Source organism: Falco biarmicus, chromosome 4, assembly GCF_023638135.1.
Source record: "Falco biarmicus isolate bFalBia1 chromosome 4, bFalBia1.pri, whole genome shotgun sequence".
NCBI classification, from domain to species: domain Eukaryota; kingdom Metazoa; phylum Chordata; class Aves; order Falconiformes; family Falconidae; genus Falco; species Falco biarmicus.
The window spans coordinates 87,110,722-87,132,569 of NC_079291.1; the positions used below are offsets into that span (position 1 = coordinate 87,110,722).

Sequence of the window (21,848 nt, forward strand, 5' to 3'; positions counted from 1 at the left end):
TCCAGACCAATCGCTGTGGAACTACGGCGGACAGCCCTGTGGAGGCTGTCCAATGAAGGGCGGCGGGGGGCAGGCTGCAGGGGCGGTGGCGGCAGCGGCGGGCGGCCGATCCTCGCGCGTTCTATGGCGGCCGCTGCCCGCGACGCCCTCTCCGCCGCCGGCCTCGACGAGGCGGATGAGGCGGTCCGGGGCACGTGTGAGGACGCGTCCGTCTGCAAACGGTAGTGGTGCCTTGTTGGGGGGAAACGGTGGGGCGAAACGGTGGGGCGGGCCGGGCCGGGCTCCTCTGGCGTCCCCCCGCACCGGGCCGCGGCCCTGAGGCGGTGCTGGTGGGGGCCAGGACAGGCGTGGGCCGGCCCCCGGGGAGGAGCCCCTTCTGTCCCCGGGTGCCGCCATGCCCGCCCGTGCCGGTGTCCTTTGTCTCACCGGGGCCCAGGAGCTGCACCGGCCGGGGGGCGTACACGGAGGTGACTGGGAAGGTGTTTAACGCCGTCAGCGTTCCGCCTTTGGGGGGGCGGGGGGGTGCCCTGCACCTGGGTCAGCGGCTTTACTCCTCAGGTCTGCCACCAGCTTTCCAGCTCCTATTATTAAACACCTGCCCCGCTTAAGAGTTGGTTTATGAGACAGTGTACAGTGGTAGCTAGAATTGCACAGCCTGGCAGTGGGGATCAGCGATATCTCAGGAAAAAAAAAATCCTGATTTTTTTCAGAATTCTTTACTTCGCCTCCCCTGGAGAATAGTGCTGGGAGCGTGGAGTTTTGTTGCCCTGTTGTGCGCGGCCATGAATTTAACTTCTGTTATTGCTGCCTTTTTGTTCTTTGTTATTGCTGTAGCAGCAGATTGTTGGGTTGTTGAGTTTGGTTTTGAGAGTTCACCTTTTCCAATCAGTTGTAAAACTAGTGAGTTCTATTAGAATAAATAGTACTGTTGTGTATGTTACAGTGATACGTAGAAGCTCTGGAATAAGTGCAAGCAGCTTGTAGCATAAAGATGTGTAGAAGTAAAGCATGCTTTGTGTGTGCTCTGAGGAAGTGTAGACAGATAATTCCTCTGTTTGCTGGTTCCTCAAGGAGGAAATAACTGAAATTAGGGTCTTCATTTGCAGGAGTTCATCAAATAGTGCAGAGGCCATTAAAAAGATGCTTAATATGGCAACAGCTGAAACTTTTAACTAGACTTTAGATAACTTCTTAACTGAAATAGGTCCCCACATTCAACAGATTTTTTTAAACTGTGCCTGCGTGTACGCACCCAGGTCAGAGTGACCTGTCCAGCCTGTACATCTTTTAGAGTAAATCTTCGTGGCCTTATTTCGTAATTCTTTTTTTTTTTTTCTTTTTCCCTCTCCTCACAGGTTTGCTGTAAGTGTTGGCTACTGGAAGGACCCTTACATCCAGTATTTTGTGAGACAAGCCAAAGAAAGAAAAGCACCTGAAATCAATAGAGGTAAGTTGGCATGTGAATGTGGATGAAGACAGTGCAAACAGGTTCTTAACAGGTCTTGTAGAGCACCTGACAAATGCTTTCTATACTGGGTATTATGGAGTGTAGGAAATAAGTGAGACAAGTTTCCTTCACAGTAATAATTCCATACTGTATCTGCTCTTTTAAATATTATGCTTTAAATCAAAACTCTTTTTATCTTTTGCTTTTTGTATTCTGAGTGGAATGTCTCTGTTTCTCAGCAAGCAGTAATCTCTACAAAGCAATCAAAAAGATTGGTTTGACCCAGGGCAGCGGGGTACATCAGCTCTGGTCTCCACAAAAGTGTGCGCGCTAGGTAGAATTATTCTGCTTAGTTTGAGGTGAAACTTGACTAAAACTTTTATTTACCTAAGGCATCCTGTTTTATCAGTGCACCAGATTTTGTTAGTAATAAAAAAACCAACCCAAACCCCCTTAGGTATCTTTAAAAGAGTGCGTTATTCTTCCTAAGAAACACCATTTTTTAAACAGACGCCTTAAAAATCTTAATGGGTGTTACACATCAAGTATTACATGAAAATAATAATGAAAAAAACCCTTTTTTTTAACAGGCTATTATGCTCGTGTTCATGGAGTCAGTTATCTGATTAAAGCTTTTCTAAAGAAGACAGAATGCAACTGTCAAATTGTTAATCTTGGTGCTGGCATGGATACCCTGTTCTGGCGATTAAAGGTAATGGTAGCCGAGAGTAATGAACTTGGCTGAAGACAAAGATTTGTGTGGACATTTGAAGCACTGTTCTGTGAGGGCTCATCGGTGCTGCATTCTGTAGTACAGCATAGAGGTGTGCAATGAGGCTGAGTGCTGCAGCAGACTGCCCTGGCTGCTCTGCCTCGGTTCTCACCTTGCTTATTAGCTTAGGTACCTTTAAGCCTCAGCCCCATGGGCTTTTACCAAAATGTGCGTGACACGAAGCTGACCTCTAGTGGACTTTCAGCTTGAAAGCCACAATTTGCTGTCCTCTAAGCCTTAAGATTTCACTTTTTTATCCTATACTAAGAGAGGAATAAAGTCCCGAAGTACAGGATTGTAAAGGCTCTATTTACATGTTTCTGAATTATTAATATAAATGTGAATTTGTATATGTAAATACACACACATTTACATATATATGTAATTGAAAATTTTTCAGATTATTCAGATACTGTATGATAGTATCATTCTGAGTGAACACACCTCTGAGTCATCTTGTCTTCTCGTTAGCATATTCATTTGTAAATTTGGTTTCTAGAAGAAAGCCCGAGGAGGCCAGTCACATTTTGCTTTGTTGCAATTCATTATATTTCAGTCAGTGGAAGGGAAAAAATAATTATTTTTTTCTGAAATGTGAAGCTCTTTTCTTACCTGCATTCTTATGAAAAATGTGTCAATACACGTTTTTATTAACTTTATTTGTTTTTTAAAAGCTAAAGTGGGTCCTGTAATTCCAATTCTTTCTCCTTGTAAAGAGCAGGTGTGGTGTAATTAACATACAGAAGGTGGGATTCGGTTAACTGAGCACTTCAGTGTCCTGACTACCTATTTAATCTACTGGTCAGAAATTCATGAGGTTGACGAGCTAGAACTAGCAGTACATATCCATCACAAAAGGATTGCTCCATAGGGAGAAACTGGTGCAGCTTATCTGTCTGAGTGTCAAATAGTGACATCGTGAAATGAAGAGGCTTTCCTCTTTTTTTTTGTAGTAGAGGAGTTGTGGTATGCTCGTAGTCTGGCTGTTGGTTTAAGAAGTGTGTGGTCACCACCTGTGTAAACCTGTGCAAAATGTTCTGACTCCTTTCTAAGGAATATGCTGAAGATCATGGTAAATGTCATAATAGTTTCCTGTTGCTGTGCTCTTCTAGATCCTGATAGTACATTGTTGGAATATATGTTTCAGTGATGTAGTGTCTAGGATTGCTGCGTTACATAAGATGATAAATAATTTCCTTAATGCTTAGAGGATGTTCAAATGTCTCTCAGCTGTTCTTGTTGTTTTGATGGCATTTTTTTAAGCTGTGGGACATTGTCCCACATTACTCTTAGAAACGCCAGTGTAAACTAAAAACTGTTTAGGGCTTAAGGTTATATCTTCCTGTCGTGTGCATGTGAAACTTGAATGTCCCTAATTCTAGAGTCTTGCTCCAATTCTCAGGATGAAAATCTTCTCCCTAGAAAATATTTTGAAGTGGATTTTCCAATGATAGTTGCAAGAAAAATACATAATATCAAGTAAGTATGATGCTGGATGAAACTGAATGTAATTCAGCAAAATGTCATGAATTGCAAGCTACAGTTATTTCATCTCTCTTCTGAGAAACTCTTCATGCTGTAGGATTTATAATAAAGGTTTCATTGTGCAGGCAAGTCATACATGTGACTGTATAGCCAGTGTTCCGAATTGGAGAAGTTGATATGTGGAAACTTCAGGGAAGCAAGCAGACTTTATTCTTAATTATGTAAAATATAATGGGCAGGGAAAGCCTTACGGTGATTAGAGGTGATTAAGTCATCATCTTTTACTGTTGCAGACAGCAGTAAATTCCCAGACTTGCATGTTCAGTTAGAGAGGTAGGATAGCTGGTACTGTACGTAACTATTCTGTTTGAATGAATACATTAAGGCTTATGGAGGATACTTGAAGAGAGTGTCTGGATTTCTCTTGAATGATTACCTCAAAACTTAAGAGTCATTGGGTATAAAACTCAACTGCAACGTAGTACAAAGTCTCTAACTTGCAAACGCTTTTCTTTCCGGTAGGGGGCAGAGGTATTCTCTTCTGTTTTTAACACACGCATACACGTGTGTATATATATCTATCTATCTATTAAAAAAAAAATTGTAAGCACACTGTTAATCAAGCTTAACTTCTAAGAGATGCTTCTTCCTTCTTCCCACAGATCAAAACCTCCCCTGTCAAAACCAATTATGGAATCCCATTCAGGGGACTCTTTTCTAATAGGTGAGTCATCTTAAAAATAAGTCAGCAATGTACTGTGGCACTTTTAAAACTTTTCTGATCATTTTGTTCTGCTATGTGGGCAGGCTTTTAATGTTTGAAATGCTGTTTGGACAGAAAATTGGGAGGGAAAAGAGGCTTTTTTCTTTTACAGACTCCTGCCCATTTGTTCTATGTCATATTAGAAATGTCTTCTCTTGAAGTGGTTTTATTCTGCCAGAAAGTTGTTTAGTTTTTTTTTTTCTCATAGCTTAAGTTTTCTTTTCTATCACAGAAAAGGAAAAATGCTACTGATAGCCATGTATACTGGATTAAAATATCTATTTTCCTCTATCTTTCTGTCTCATTAAGAGCACAAGTCTTTACATTTAGTGGAGTCTTCGCAGAGGAAATACAGTCTGCAAAGTCCGTTCTTGGAAGCCAGTGCTGTTTGTTACATTTCAGTATTAAGAGGATGTTAGATTCAGGTAGTGTCATGTGGTTGTACTGTCTTGCCTTAGAGCCTCATTATGTTTGTGTCAGAACTGTAATTCAAAAACCTTTTTACTTGTGGGGGAAAGAAAGGTCCGAGTACCACTGAATAATGTTTTCAGTGCCTGAATATCATAGTGCACTATAGTAGCTGCTTTGGACCCTTTAGGAGGAACAGTAATTATCTGCATCTGCAGTACCAACTAATTTGTGTTAGCAGATGAGCCAGCAGTGTTTTGTGTTCCCTGATACAATTACGAGTATAGTTGCTTTTAATAAGCACAATTCTAGCTAAGGGTCTGGAAGGCTTGAAAGGGCCCTCCAAAGCGTGAGGAAGGGCACAGGGTGTGAGGAGGTGTGCTCCTGCTGCCAGTGGCAAGGTGTCAGTGCTTTACCCCAAGGCTCTTTTAGTGCTTTAACTTGTGTCAGAGTACTGCCATGCACTAACTTGGTCGTGCATATTTATGCATATTATGCACATTTTATTGCTGTATATTAGAAGGTCTTAACTTACCAAGCATTTAGATGCCATTTGAAGGGCAGAATTCTCCGTTGTGCATTCAGGTCTCAAAAGATGAAAGCCCAATGCCCCATCTTGGAAAAAGGGCTTCTAAGTACCACTGTTTCAGCTAGGAGACCTTCTGTAACATGTTTCTTATATACAATTAGATATGCTGCGTAAGCACTGTTAAAAAGACATTAATACAAGGTCGATCAGAAGGGTTTGATGGTATTTGTGTTACTGAACAGCTGTAGATATGTCTAGTACAGCAAAACAACTGCAAAGTTAACAAGTTGCAGCAGTGTATTGTGATCAAAAGCTACTAATAGCAAGTCACAGCAGTCAAGAGCAATTAATGCATCACTGAGTGTATTGGAGTGGTTTATTTCTCTAAAGCTGTTTCTCTTGTTCTTTCTCAGTGCTGGGTTTTAAATACTTTAGAGTAGCAATTTTACTGTAACCAGGCTGATGTAGGCTTTACTGCACTGAGATCTTTGGGATGTTGCGTTGTGTCCAGTTAACTTGGAGATGGTGGAATTCTGTTGTGGAATCCCAGTTTGAACTGGCACTCGATAACCACAGGGTCAGTTCAAGTGAAACCCATGTGGAAACTCCCATGTAAGGACAAATTAATGGAACTGCTTCATGTGCCACCAGAAGAGGCTGTAGAATAAGTAGACAAGTCAAACAGATTAATAGAGATTTCTTAAAGATCTAAAGGAACTTGACAATGAATTTGCTCAGCTACTAACTGGTATATACCCTCTCATTTTAAAACTGTCTTAGTACCTGAGAACTGGAAGGTGGCGGCTGTGACTCAAATGGGCTCCAGGAGAAATCCAGGGAACTACAAGCCAGTAGGACTGATGTCTCTACTGGACAAATTAGTAGAAACTGTAACAGACAGACTTAGTGGAACACAGGAATAATATAATGTGTTGAAAAAGAGTCAACCTGGCTTTTGTAAAGGTAAGTTATGCCTCACAAACCTACTGCAGTTCTCTGTAAGAGTCAACAGACACGTTGGAAAAGGACATCCAATTAATACAGTGCTTGCATTTAAAAAATGTGTTTTGACAGTGTCCCTTACCAAAGCGTGCCAAAGAAATTGCACGGTTTCTGGAGGAAGAAAGGTTCTCATATGGATAAAGAGCTGGGGATACAGGGTAGGCATATGTTGTTAATTTTCATTATGGAGGGAGATAGAGATCTGTGCTTAAGGATATGTTGTTGTTCAACACTTAAGAAATGATTGGGAAAATAGAGTGATTAGTAAGTGGCAGCTTGTTGGCAAGTCCAAACTCTTCAGAGTGGTAAAGAACTGTAGAAGAATCTTGTGAAATTAGTGACTTGGTGATAATTTCCATGTGGATTATTATAAAGTGATGCACATGGGTGGAAAAAGTAGTTTGTGTCTCACATGCAAATGATAGGCTGCTGGCTGATTATCGCTGCCTGCATACAAGAGCTGGGTATCGTAATAAGTAGATATATCAAAACATTGACTCAGTAATGGTCCAGAAATCCAAGTCAAATGGAAGGATTCTTAGAAAAAAGATAGATACCAACATAGATGCCAGTATTAGTAGTATGTATGTGTTTGCCCTCTTTTTGTCCTTTCCCTAGGTAGCTGCTGTTGGCATCTGTGAGAGGCAGGATGCCATACTAGGGGGACCTTTGGTCTGACCTGATACAGGTGTTAGACTAAGTTCTGGGAATACCGCCTGTCACAGGGAGTATAGTGGGGCATAATGAAGCAGTGTTTCCAGGTAGGGGGGAAACGTTGCTCATTTTTGTGTGTTTTGGGGAGGGGATATGGACGAGGATATTAGAATCTTGGGGAGGGATGCTGTTCCATCCTGTCCTCACCCCTCTCAAATCAGTTTCTGTTGTCTCATGTATACCGGGAATAATTTGTTTAGATGCTTTGGAATTTGAGTTACTGTAATATCAATTAACATGACTCTTGCAGCTTTTCTTCACACACTAAATGTTTTCATTTCATGAAGCTAGTGCTAACAGACCACCATATCTGCTTCAGGGCAGCATCTGCTTTCTGCTTCCCCTTTAGACAAAGCAATGACAGCATGGCTTGCAATACCGGTATTGCAATATTTATATTTAATTCCAGTATTTGTGGCCTCTGCCCTTGAATGCAGCACGATGACTCTTCTCATTGAACAGCTTTGTCATTTCTAAGGGAATGTTAGATTTCCAGTAGTTTGACATTGCTGTGGCAATACCAGCTTAAATTGTTTTCAAAGTTCAGTAGCACTATCTTTATGGCAGTTGGGAAGTTAGTACTTCACCTTTGCTATATTGCAAGTGCCAATTACACTTCAATGAACTATTACTTTTCAGTGCCACTCATACGCTTTCTGCCCCTGTGTAGTTCAGCTTTGGGAGTTGGTTTTTTCACCTTGCTTTTCCCTACATTTCCAAACTTGCTTGTGACCCAACGCAGAGAGTGTTGCTGTCTTGATGACTTGCATGCCTTGCGTTGGGGATGATCCTGCACTTGCCAGACAAACTAAATATCTTTGTGTTTTGACATGTACCCTGTTCTGATGTAGTTAACAAACAGCCTGAGTGAGACCAATACTGTATCGTGCCTGTGAGCCTGCAGAATAGGCTGTATGGGCTGGTTGTTTGTAAAGCTGCCAAGGATACCTTCAGATGAAAATCCTAATGAAATCAGTTTGAGTCAATAGTATCCTGCATGCTGTCTCTTGGAAAACCTCCAGGAAATTGTTTGACTAATCTGAGAAGAGAGTAAGGAAAGATAACTGTGAATTCTTGTAGCAGAAGAAACACTGCGCTCTGTGCACCTGACTCTATAATGCTGCTTCAGCAGACAGATTAAGGTAGTAGGTGAGTGCCAGAGGGCCACCATAAACCGAAGCATTTACTTGCTGGTGGCATGTTTCTGTGAAAAAAAAAAAAAAAAAAAAATTATTGCAGTGAGGTCAAGAGGCAACTATAAGCAGCTGCTACTATTCGGTTACTGCAGTGATGTCTAAATTCAAACTACTTGTATTGTTACTTCTGTGCCAATGATCAGAGCGAAACATTCTCTGTTGCATTACGCATAGATAGCAGAAACATGTGCCTAGGCTGAGAGTCTGCGTTGAGTAAATGGGGTGGGCTGGAGTGGTGGGGCTCTTTCTCTCCTTCACTCCCCCCTCCCTTGCATTTCTCAAATGAAATCTGAATCTGGTATATCTCAAACCTTCACTGCAGACAAGTACAAGAGAGAAACTTTGAAAACCATAAGGTAGCTCCGTGCTCTTAAAAAGGAACGTCGTGAGCAAAGAACTCTGCTAAAAAGCAGCATGGATTATTGGTGCCTGGATAGGAATTAGTGCTTGGAATATGGGATTTTCAATGGATTAAGCCACCAAATGTTGCTGGCTATGCCAGCATTAGGGCAGTTGGCCTAAGCCACAACGAGGTGGCCCTATTTATTTGAAAATTGCTGCGGATTTGCATGTTAGTGCAGCGTGGGTGGTGTTCTCACCTGGCCAGGAGGGAAGGCAGTGGCTCCTGGCAGCCACAGAGTTCTGGTGGAGCATGTGGGGCTGGGGGAGGTCACGGTGGCAGACACCTTCCAGAAGAGTGAGATTACAGTAAGGAAAAAAAAAAAGTAGAGTTTTTTTCTTAACACCAAAAAAAACTGCTTAATTTAAAAGAAACTTCTTCACGGGAAGAAATCAATGGAGACCACGTGACTGTGCTAGCAAGCTGAAACTTGCTTTTTCAGCTCCTCTGTAGGTAGGCAGGTATCATGAAATACATTTGCACCAACGCTGCTCAGTCAAGGTGGAAGCATGTTTACAGATTTTCATGCTTGGAGTGTCGTACTCTGCAACGAAGTAGAAATTGGTGCCAGAGCATTAACTGAAGTATGTTATTTTCTGGGGTCTTTATGGCCATATTTCAACTTTTAGCATCCAGGCTGGGAACAACGGCAATTCCAGCGATCATCAGCTGCCATTGCCTTGCAGTAAATGAATGTCTGTTATCCAAGTGTGAGGTGATGGAGCCATTGTCAGTTTGATTTTAAAATGCTGAAGTTATTTGCCTAGTTTGACTTTTATATATAGAAGGGTTTTTTAATGCCATGTATAGGCCAAAGGTGGAAGCTAGCAAAAAAATCTTACAGGGAACATAGGAAGAGGCTTAGCTTAAATTAACTTTTTCTCTAGCTTTTTTTCCTTTTGCTTCTCTTTTTGCATTTTAAAATTGTCTAGTGTAAATTTCATATTTTTTCCTAAAATTTCCTTCAAGATAAAAGTTTTGATCATAAATGTTGAAATGTATGAATTATGGAGATATTTAATGAGGTGCTTTCAGATATGTTTAAAATGTACGATTTTTAGCAATTTTATCAGCTTGTATATAATGAATGTGTGTGCAGTTCTGCCTTGGTACTGTCTGTGGTTGTGTTTGCCAACAACCATCAGCAGAAAGTCGAGGGAAGTTGGCAGGAAAATGTGTGGAGGAACAAGTACATTCTGTTTGAATGGACTGAAGAAGGAGAACCAGGCAGCCCAGATACTGGAGATGGAAGTGGAGTGACAATCCATTCCTCATCAGCTTTCTTAACCTTTTAAAATTTTCGGCTGCAAGGAGTCTTGTATTAAGACATTAAGTATACTTGGTTTTAAGGTTTAAAGAATATTCCCACTGAATCAAATCACCCTTGAAGAATCCTGTTCTAGTTTGGTGTTTGGGTTTTTTTCCCGGTACTTAACTTTGAATAACCAGGCTATGGCTGTGTGGCTGTTTATTTTCGCTTATCCACAGCCTACATCTCCAAAAGCAACTGTCTGCTGGACCACGCAGCTCAGCACTGAGGATGTCACCATGACCTCCCACCATGTCAAGGCATAACAGGAATTCTGTGGGGTTTCTTCTTGCATATATAGGCTTGTTAAAAACAATGTTAATAATTTTGATTGTTGAAATTTGAACCATTTTGAAGGACAGTTTTCTAACCTAAAGTTTGAGAAGTTTTGCTCTTTCCAGTTCTTCAGTGATAAGAGTGTTTGAATCAACATGATGTGAGCAAGAGACATTCACTTCCACCTCTGAAGTGTTTGTACTACTTCTGTTACTGGAGCACTTAAAAAATTGTAGTTTATTTCTGGTTACAATTGACGTACTGGTATGTCCAAGTCAATGAAACTGGACAAGAACATCGCGTTAGTTTCAATACTTGTTGTGGTGACTGATGCTTATTGTATCTCTGGACAGCAAGCTGATCACTATATAAATACTTTCCTGTGTGTGGTGGGGATTTTTGTGTGGCGCGCTTTTGATGCCATTATCATGGCCTTGATATAATAACTTAAATAGAAGGGTGTGGGAAGTAGTAAAGCTATTACAGAACATGTACATGGAAAAAACCTTGACTCAAAATGTTGAATCATTTGCCACACAACTTTTTTTTTTTTCTTCCCCTGGAACAGTCTGGATGGACTGTTCTGGTTTCTGTATATGTTCAGATGTGTTGCTGGAAAGACAGCTATTGTCACTTGCTAATGCCATTTTCGAACAGTTGGTCACTTGGAAACTAAATGGAGGTACATCTTCCAGACTGTTTGAAGCACTGCTTAAGTTAATAAGTTGCCTTCCTGCACACATGTACAATTTTTTTTTTTCTTCTCCTGAAACGGAAAACCCCTTTCATCCTGTCTCTTCAGCCACTTGGCTTCTCTTTCTCTCTTCACTTAGCTTTTGACATCTGCTCCCACATTACCATGCAGGAACTGTGTCGGTCTGCAGCAGGATCCCAACTGGAGCTGTGCCAGAGCTTGCTGCTGCAGATGGGTATTGACTGGCCATTACAACACCACTTTAAACTCTCACTTTTGAGGTGTTTTTTCCACTGTTTAGCTTACTTATTTTACTGTTTGCTCTGTCACACTTATATGGTAAGAGGGTAAAATTATGTACTATTCAGTCCTAATGACTTTACTCTAGTAAAGCTAAAGCGTGAAAGAGCAATCTGGTATATTCCCTCAGAACTTTTATGTCTAAGTGGGTTTGATGCTGCATGTGTAAAATGCTTGCTATGGGGACTGGGCTCATCTAGTTGAATTGATTGCAGCTGGTTGTCAGAATTATTGATAGCAAGATGCTCATGTTGCTGCTGGCTTCCTTACAGTTTTGCTAGTATGGCAGAGTATCTTTTGACTTTACGACTAGTTCCTCCTTCGTGTTGGAAAGCATTTACAGGAGCTTGCTGCCAGTTGTATCCCAGGATGAATATTCGTTTCTCAGAATATCTTTTCTGACTTGACTCTACATTTAAATACCATCACTAGATCATACAAAATGGCTAAATGATAACTTCTTTTGGCCCCCAAATCTGTCTGACACCTCTATATATTTATATATGTATATAAAAAAATATAGCTATATGTATTGTTAATTTATGTAGCTATATCTATTATTAATATTTGGAACATTGTTCCTCTAGACTCTACAAACAAAATGAAAAACCCTGCCTTTAATCTTCATATTTTTCTTCTCTCTGCATTCCTTGAAACCATGGTAACGGGTGGTATAACTTATCTGCATTAGAGTGGCTGCAGAGTGAAAGAGTAGGCTTGCTGCAGAGTGTGGTGCTCATATACCACCATCTTGTAAACCACAACAATCAGGTATAAGGGAAATTAATGCCTTAAAAAGACGAGTTTGCTGTTAATTGTTAGGTGTAACGTATTAAACTCTTGACTTCAAATTCATATGTTCCTGCGGTGTTTTTTTTTAATTTCTAATTTTAACATTCCTCTTATTTGTAACCATTAGTCTCTCAAAATTTTAAACTTGTAGATTCTCACAGCCTAGACTCCAGTCGATATTCCATAGTAGGAGCAGATCTCCGTTTCTCATCAGATTTGGAGGAAAAGCTAAAGAAACATAACCTGGATATACAGTAAGATTTATTTTTATTTGTTCTTTAAGGAGGGCTTGTGGAAGCGTACTGGTGAGAGTCAAGTCTTGCTTGGACATACAGTATCTGCATCCAGTGCTCGTTATGCTATTTCCATGGTTACCTTTTCCTGAGCCCTTGAGCAGAAGGAATTGTTCAGACACCTCATGCAGCCTCACTGAGCTGAGCAGGCTGGCATTGCTGTGACTGCTTGGTAGTTCCAAGTCTCAAGCAAGGTTGTTCCTTGCATAGCTATTCTGCAAACTGTGTTTTTGTCCTTCCTGAGAAGATGAAATGTTACAGAACTATTTGCTTTTTGCTCTTAACACACTGTGGGGAATGGAGCATGGCTTTCTGTGAATGTGTTTCTGGTGGTTGGTTCCCTTTGGGGTATATGATCCTTTCACACAAGTCAAAGCTCTCGTTGCAGGGCAGGCACCTGTAATTCCTTCTTGCTTTCCCCCATCCCTTGCCTTGGAGGGGATGAGCTCCCACAGCAGCCATTTGCTGCCTCTGAGCTGATAGGAATTTCCTTTCTCTACTTCAGGATTGAATTTGGTTGAAATTTAGTTGGTAGAATCATGTTATTCAAGGGGAACCTCTAAACTAGAGATGTATCAAAATGTCATAAACTGCATTTTTTAAGAGTTGGTTCAGTTGCATTTAGTTTTAATGCTGACTGATGGGCAGTACTTAGATCAGTAAACATCTTCTACCCTTGTAAGAGCTATATGAATCAAGATTTCTGGGAGCTTAGCTGGCAAAATGAAGAATAATTCTGTCAGTGTTAAATTATTTTGGTGTTTTATCTTTGTAATTATTTTCTGTTGCCACCACTTAAAACCCCTATTGTTCCCTAGACCTTTCGGTAAAGTGATTACCATGGAGTCCTTTGAGAACTTAACTCCAGAAGCTAATATCTGGGGTTTTATTGTTCAAGCGTTAGGCTTTGGGAGGTGCGGGAGGGGCAGGATTTAATTTTTTGGAGTGGATGATGGACATACCTTTCAAATACAAGATATATAAATAGTAGCTATCTGGCTGGGTGGGAGAGAGCATATGGGTAAGCAGAATGCATGAAATTGCCATTTAAATCTTTACACTTCATCTTCTGAAATCTTGCCTTGCTTGCCTACATTGCTGCTCCTTGTGGATTTCTCCTGCTTGTAGTGACTTTTCTTTTTCCTGTTCATACTAGCAATTAAAAGAAAACTCCGTAATTCTAAGGAACACTACTCCTGTAGATGTATATTTTGGGGTTTTGTGGATGGAGGAGGAAGAGGCATGTGCAAATGATAGATTGCATTTTGTTAGATAATATGCAAAGCTTATTTTACAGATATTGAACAGATTTGTCTAATTAAAATTCTTCTTAGAACTTTTTTAAAGAGAAAACTTTTTAAATTTGTATTTTATTCCTAATTTTACTAAAAAGTGCAGATTGTGTATACAGGGTACAATTCTTCAGCAAAATGAATTTTAATATGCACTTCATTCAGTTCATGCTATCACAGTTCAGAGAAGACTTAGAGAATATGCATTCTTCAGCGTTCATAGTCCGGCTGACTTAGGGGAGATTTTTTCCTAATATCTCTGGTCTGTAACTATGGGAGTCCCCTGCGGTTAAGTCGTCGATTGCCAGAAAACCCAGTTCTAGTCAACTTGATGAAGTGATTTCATTCAGTCTTAAATGTCTAGTTTGTAAAAAGGGTAGCTCTTTAGCTCTTTTAAGAAATGTGGGGACGTGAAATTACTTGTTTGCTAATAATTCTTTATAGATTTTTCTTGTTCTTTTGCTAGAAATTGTTCTCTTGTTTGTTTGTATTTTTTTTTTTTGTTTTAAAGTTTGCCAACGCTTCTGGTAGCAGAGTGTGTGCTGGTTTACATGACACCACAGCAATCTGCAAATCTTTTAAAGTGGGCAGCAAGCACTTTTCCAGTGGCGATGTTTATAAATTATGAGCAGGTAAAACAAAAATGGCATTTTTAGGCCTGGGTTATTGTCATAAAAATAGCTCTCAAAAGTGGGAGTTCTGCTTGTAAAATAAGAGTTGGGCCATACCCTTTTGTGTAGACAGCAGTTTCTGCGGAATTACTTAAGTAATGTGTTTTACCTTGTAGATTGAGGAGCTTATTGTAAAGAATGTACGGCTGTTCTGAAAGACAATTTCTGGGCTATGTTGAACCAAAGTAACTGAGACTTAATCCATATGTGGAGAAAATCATAGAATATTGGTTTTAGATAAGACAGAGGGAAAAGAAATGATGTTGAATGTTGGGTATGAGTGTATAACATTACATAATTACCTCTCTGTGTTCTTTGGCAAAGTGCAGCAAAAATCACATCAGCATGAACTCAGCTTCTCTGTGTGAAAGTAAAATGCTGCCTCGGGGGAACTAGGTGGCTCCAGGAATTAGTAACAGGATCTTCCAAGCTGTAAATCACTCCTAGAGAGCTGAACCAAGTTGCCAGCAGCTTAAAGCAGAGTCAGTTTTCAGTGCCCCGTCCCTCTGTAAAGGCAGTAGCATTGTCACCATTAAATTGGCACTCAACTTGTAAACGTGAGGTAGCTAAGGAGATTGTGGCAGTGGGAAAAGAGACTTGGTATAAAAATGTGAAACTTACTTTAATGTTATCCTGTACGTTTTATGACACAGACAACTCAAGAGTTTAACCAAGTTACTGCTTTTCAGTGCGGTTACATTCTTTTCGGAAGGGGGAACACTTTTGTCTCATTCTCTACCTGAGGTGAATATGACAGACCGGTTTGGACAGATCATGATTGAGAACTTGCAGAGACGACAGTGTAACCTGGCTGGAGTGGAAGTCTGCAGATCCTTAGACTCTCAGGTAAAAGGGGCACAGAGCTCTGGGTGTGTTTGAAATTAAACCAGATTAATCTGTCTGCAGGTTCTACCTCGTGCACTGTAAGGCTCAGAGCAATGACCAAAGCAGGTCTGGAGTGGGGCAGCAGCTACCTACTGAAACGCTTTGCCATCCGTGTTACGATGGTTCCCTCTTGTCAGTGCCATGGTTGCTTGATATCACTTAGATTTGGCAGCTGTACAACAGCAGCAGTAGGTCAGAGCCCAGCTCCATCTATCCAGCTGTCCTCTCTGTGCAGAGGTTAGCAGCAGATGCTTAGAAAAGAGTATAAAAGCTCTTCAAAGAACAGGTCAAGCATATGGCCTACAAAATCCTTAAAGGGGAAAAACTCTTCTCTGGTATTTTTCTTCGAGTCCTCTGAAAACTGTGCTGCTTGTTTATTTTACAGAAGGAGCGATTGCTGTTAAATGGCTGGGAAACCGCACGTGCCATTGATATGATGAAAGTATACAGCTTTTTGCCACAGGCTGATGTCAAAAGGTATTACTGATAGCTTGCTTTGTAGTCAAAAGTCATCTTCAGATGCCAGTTCTGAGGTAGTTCACCTCAATAATGCAGTATGGGATCCCTTAGTATAACAGAGAGGAGGCTGCCTGCGGATGCTGGCTAGGTAGACGGAACGTGTCTGAGTCTGAAGCTCTGCAGAGCTTTAAGGATAATACCTAGAGCAACGTTAATGATCCAGAGGGTTATTTCTGCCAGGAGCAGACTGGCAGCAGTGATATTTTATTTGGGTGCAATATAAAGCATCTCATAATAGAAATTTGCAGGTAAAAGGTGCTGCAGAAATGTTGTATTGAGTTTTTACAGTACCCAAGATGTTACTTGTGAGCATCCAGTCTCCACAACACTAGATGGGTGGAGTGGAGTTCTAAAATACACTCAGAAAAAGCAGCTGCTTTTCATGTCCTCAGGGCAGATAACATCCAGGTGTTTGCTCCAGGCTTATAGGCCTAGGTAAGATTATTTACCAGTTTGTTTTTTTACTACAAGTGGATGGAAAATGACCAGTCCTGATCTTCCCTCCTGTCCTGGTTTTAGCTGGGATAGAGTTAATTTTCTTCTTAGTAGCTGGTACAGTGCTGTGTTTTGGATTTAGTATGAAAATAACACTGGTAACACACTGATGTTTCAGCTGTTGCTAAGTCGTGCTTACTCTAAATCAAGGACTTTCCAAGTTTCCCATGCTCTGCCAGTGAGCAGGTGCATCACAAGCTGGGAGGGGGCAGAGCCAGGACAGCTGACCCGCACTAGCCAAAGGGGTATTCCCTACCACAGAACATCACGCTGAGTACAGAAACTGGGGGGGAGTTGGCTGGGGCGGGTGAATTGCTGCTCAGGGACTAGCTGGATATAGGTCAGCAGGTGGTGAGCAATTGTATTGCGCATCACTAGGTTTTGTGTTGTTTTTTTTCTCCCTTGGGTTTTATTCCTCTCTCTCTCTCTCTCGCTTCCCTTTTTCATTACAACTGTTACTATTATATTTTATTTCAGTTACTAATTGTTCTTATCTCAACCCATGAGCATTACCTTTTTCCTGATTCTCCTCCCCATCCTGCTGGGGGGGTGGGCAGGGGGAGTGACCCAAGTACTGCATGGTACTTGGGTGCCAGCTGTGGTTAAACTGTGACAGCTCCCTTCTTCCTTGACAGCATATTTAGGTAATGAGCCAAGGCAGGGCAGTAATTAAGTGCTATGACCTATTGTACTATGCAAGCAAAGAGGGAGAGGGAGGAGAGGTGTGCCCAACAGTGTGGCGTGACTCTCCCTCAACAGATGGATGCATCTTCATTCATATCATCATTATGAGCTAGACTGCTGGGTCTGTAGACAGAGCTTAGTACACAGAGGGTATAACTAAAGGCTGTTCTAACGGTCGGTAATCTGCATGGATCTTGTTAAACGTTTTGCATTAAAGAAAAGCTGAAAAGGGGGAAACTGGTTTTAATGAATAACTTCTTAAGTACATATAATATGAAGCGTGAATTGCTATGAGTCATTTATTAACTATAGTTTGAATTAGCCAAACAAGTTACTTTGGTCAAAATAAGTATTCACATATGGGGATTTCTCAAGCCATGGAACTGAACAGGTGAGACTGAAAACCTTAGGGTATTTAAATAGGTACGATGACTGTGTGATTGTGCCATATGGCACTTGTGGAGAGACGTAGCTTGTACTTTTTTTGCAGAATTTTTGACTATCTTAGATCTGTTCAGCTCCTTCCACTTTTTCCAAATGCCAAGAAATAGGTTATGTAAACTCTGTCCCTCAGTGTTAATGAGGCAAATAATGCTTTCTATTTATAAAAGTCTTCACAAAAGTGTTCTTCTGCAGCACTTGCACATCTGTGAATGTATTTAGGAACTTTTGCCTCTCAGCCTCTTTTGATCCCCAGTAGCAGCCCTTCCAAATATTTAGCATGGAAAATAAACACTCTGATATTCAAGTAATCTAGAGCAAGAGAGGAATGTGGCAGGTCAAACTTTTTAAAGCAAGCACAGCTTGGGAGAAGTTCTCCCATTTGTTCAGTGGAAGGCATTCAAAGATCTTACTTTAAAAATCCTAGGTAGGAACCATTTTAGGGAAAAAATCCTCAGATCTTATGTATACCATTTGGTTTGTGCTTCATCATGAGCTCATGTGGGAGAGTTGTTAGAAACTGCACTGGTGTACCCATCACTCTTCCAAGACATAATATGGACTTGATTGTCTGGAGAAAATACCATCTTCAACTGTTCACTGTAAATCTTTGATGAAGATAAATCTTCCGTTAGGCTGTACTGTTGTGTCTCCTTAAACCCAGCAAGACCAGATACATGCAGTTAAAGGGGTTAGAAGAGAAATACTGATATTTGTGAGAAGTTATACAGATTAGTCCCGGAACAGGAAATTCCAGGGATGAGAAGTAGGGAACATCTTGTGGGTCACTTGTTTCATACATTGACAACAAAAACTAGCTGTAGTGCTGGTATACCTGTATTAATTTACTGGAAAGGTAACTGCCTTATTGGCCATAGTTCTAGCTTCTATAGAATGAAGATGAATACTTTAAAAACTGTGTTGAGACTCCAGCTTGAATCACAATTTTTATCTTATTCCTACAGAATAGAAGGACTTGAATTCCTAGATGAAAAGGAGCTGTTTGAACAACTAATGCAGCACTACTGCATCTGCTGGGCTTCAAAGGACAGCAGTAATCTGGGTAATGATCTCCAACATCTGGGAGGTGACCCTCCACATTGAAATCATTATGTGGAAAGACTGGGGCTATATACAACAGCTGTATGGTAGAAGTATCCTGGCACAGGAATGGGGTCTGCTTCTCTGTCATTGTTGGGGCTGTGAACACCTTCCAGGTGGTGTCTCGTGACTGTTTCTCCACAGCCTTTGGGGGGTTTGTATGGGCATCTGAGTTGCCCAACAGGAAGCCTGTTGAGTAAAGGGGAGTTAGAATTTGTACACTGAAAGATGCCGTATGGGTTACTTTAAATAACTGCCTGTTTCATACTATCAGTGCTAATTGAAGGTTTACAAATCTTATGCATGTAAAGTGCCATATGGGCACATGGTATATAGAATCACAGTGTCCTGACAATATAAAAATAAATTTGTATTACTTAGCCCAGTCTTCTTCAGTACTGTCCCCATTTATATCTATCTGAGACTGAAGTTTTACATGTTACTTTCTCTGGGGGAAAAAATTCCCTCTGAACTTAACCCTTCTGTTCTTAAAATTCTGTCTCTCCTTAGACTGGAATTTGTTTGAAACAGAGAGACTTGCTGTATGCCTTCTGTAGCACCGTATATGTTGCTGCTGCTTAAGAAATAATAGAGTCAAAAGAATTGTGGTTCAGGTGAAGCACTGATATCTACAGCCATTACATGTCCAAATTGGAAAGACAACTCTGTTGCAGACACAGTTTATCTCTACTTCTGTCTGCTATTTCAGGACCAGAAAACTTCTCTGCCTGCCAGTTCCATCTATTTTTTCCTCGCCTTCTCCTTCTCTGCCCTTCCCTTGCTCCTGACAAAGCAGTACTCAAGAATAATTTTTATTGACTGTTCCTTAGTGAATGTGAATAGATGTAATCTCTGCTGAAGTTGTGCAGCCAGACTGAGTAGCAAAGCATCTGATCCAGCTGGTAAAACTAGACCTTCAGTACCCTGTTGCTGCTGCTGTAACAGATGCTGGCTTGTGGCATCTGCTGACCTGAACCCTACAACTTCGACAGCTTTGAGCTGCAGAAATGCACATTTTCCATTTAATTTCTTAGGGCTAATAAGTGATGACTGTAATAGAGAACTTATTTCTAGAGGAGATGAGGCCAAAATGTTCACCTGTTCATGGTAGCCAGTATTCCTGGGATTTCCAGTATTATCCTTTGCTGTCATTAGAGAAATATTTTGGAAAATTTTGGGTACTGAGGTTAAACAATGTAGCATATCTTAGAAGTCAAAAAAGGCAAATCTCAAAGGACACAAATATCTAATGCATGGACGTGTTGTAATCTAAAGCAGGTTTTCTTTATCCAGTGTGAATTTGCTGCCCTGATTCGTGGTACTTTTCCCCAGCTTTCTCTTTCTAATTTCATGGGCAGATCCTTCGGTTCAGCAGCAGCCTGTCTTATTTCTTCTGTCATTAATAACTTCAGTACTCCTTCAGATTGGCTTATTCAAATTAATTGCTGCATCACAATAAAAAAAGGGTTTAAAAAGTACAGATCAACCTGTTCCCTAACTTCCTTTCCTCCCACCAAATCCTTTACATTTAACTTCTTTTTTTTAAGAAAAAGTAATTCTCTAAGTGTCCTTCCTGTGTCTTAACTCCTAATAGTAGTGAAGTACAGGTAGTATAAGACTAAACACTTGTTTCTCCCCCTTCCCCATTCCCCTTTTCTTTTCAAATAGGTCTTGCAAACATCACATTCTAATGTATTTGCTGGAGGGAGGCTGTGGACCCAGAAGCTGCAGCACCTGCCTTCTGCTTGAGGCAAGATCACAGAAATGATGGGACTTTGCATGTGCCGACTTCGGTCTGCGCGTCTATGTAGGCGTCGCCAGGACAGAAAGCGATGGGTGCTGCTGATGTTGACTGTCCTGTTGGCTTTTGGTAGTTCTAATGAATCTTTTTTGCCCATTGTGAGCAATTGTTATGAGGCCAGACTTGCCTCCCATTCACAGACATATGATGGACTTGTGTAAGATGTCAGTAATTCCTGTTTAAAAGCTTGCCTTCCTTAGTTTAAAACCAAAAGTAAAGTGTTCTTGGATTATATGATTTTCCTTTTTGTCTTTCTGTAGATGTGTAAAATGTATTTGTGACAGGAAGCTGGAAAAACAATTCTGGTGAACTGCATTACTGGATATCTCTGCACTGTGCATGGCTGATCATGAGGGTTAAATTTTCTTAATTTCCTTTCTGTTCAGGTTTAATTTTTATGAAGTGTCACCATGTTGGCTTTCTCCAGGCTTTACTGTTGCTGTAAGGCTGTCGCTATACTAGGTATGTTCTTGTAGGGGAAGACTGAAAGAAGGGGAGCTGTGATTCTTGTTCAGTGCTGTACAAGAAACTGGATGATGTTAAACTTAGACTTTATTCAGCTGGGAAGGGCTTAGCTTGGCAGTTGAGCACTGGGACAGTGTAGGTAAGAAAAAGATTAATCTAAATTTGCACTGCTTCTGGTAGTATCTTTACACCAGTTTCTCATTCTTCTTTCTTTCCCCTTAAAAGAAACAAAACAAAATCCTAACGGCAATGAAAGACCTTGCCCTGTTGTTTGAAATGGAGTCTTGCAACCTTCAAATAATAAATGTTTAGTATTTATAATTTGCCTAGTGTCTTACTTACTAGAAATTACCTATTTATATCTGGTTTAGTGACTACATTTTTACTCTCTCACCAAGAGTAGGTTTTTTAAAGCAATTGCAAGCATAAGTAACCATTTTTTGTGCTGTATGTGACACTGTAGTGTAAGAATACAGAACCTGGCTTTGGAAATAGTTGGCATGGGTTTGGACTGGAGACATAGGGAAAGAGTATTGAGATACCAGAAAAGGTGAACAATTCTTAGAGATGGTCATAACTTCAGAGGAACAGAAGTAGTAAAAAGAAATGCCCTTCCCTTCGCTGCCCTCCTCTCTGTCACTGATAGTAGTCCCTGGTAGCTACAGGCCACACACAAACATTGTGTCAAGCTGATTTTTTAAATGACATGGCACAGAAATACGGTATTTGGTTAATGCTGTGCTTGGTCTTTGCAGAGTGTTCACATAAAATCTCTGCCCCCAAAGGGAAAGGGTGGACTGTGCAATTATAAAAGGAGCTTATAACCTTTGCTTCCTAGATAACAGTATCAATGGTATGCTTATGCCTGCACATTTTAGATGTTTGGGCTTATCTGTACCCTTCTCTCCCCTCTTCTATTAAGAGGCATGTGCAAGCTGTGTCTGCGTTAGTGTTGACCCTTTCTCTCTGCAGCTGCAAGAGACCAGAAGGGCATGTCTCATTTTTGCACCTTACCATCAAAGTTCCTTCTTGAGCACAGTAGCTGTAACCAGGGACTACAGTGTTTGCCACGGGGTGGTTTCCCACAGCAGTTGCCTGCTGTCTAGATTGGGAA

General features: G+C 40.8%; 1 protein-coding gene across 1 annotated transcript; it reads left to right on the plus strand.

Moving 5' to 3' along the window:
* The first annotated feature begins 47 nt into the window (after nucleotides 1-47).
* LCMT1 (leucine carboxyl methyltransferase 1) lies at nucleotides 48-21,055 on the plus strand. Its single transcript, XM_056336298.1, has 11 exons — nucleotides 48-221; nucleotides 1,356-1,447; nucleotides 2,038-2,159; nucleotides 3,622-3,698; nucleotides 4,367-4,428; nucleotides 12,239-12,341; nucleotides 14,184-14,304; nucleotides 15,088-15,189; nucleotides 15,614-15,705; nucleotides 18,333-18,430; nucleotides 20,137-21,055. Exons 1-11 carry the CDS (start codon nucleotides 124-126, stop codon nucleotides 20,157-20,159), a joined length of 990 nt encoding a protein of 329 aa, XP_056192273.1. The 5' UTR covers nucleotides 48-123; the 3' UTR covers nucleotides 20,160-21,055.
* The last annotated feature ends 793 nt before the right edge of the window (nucleotides 21,056-21,848 follow it).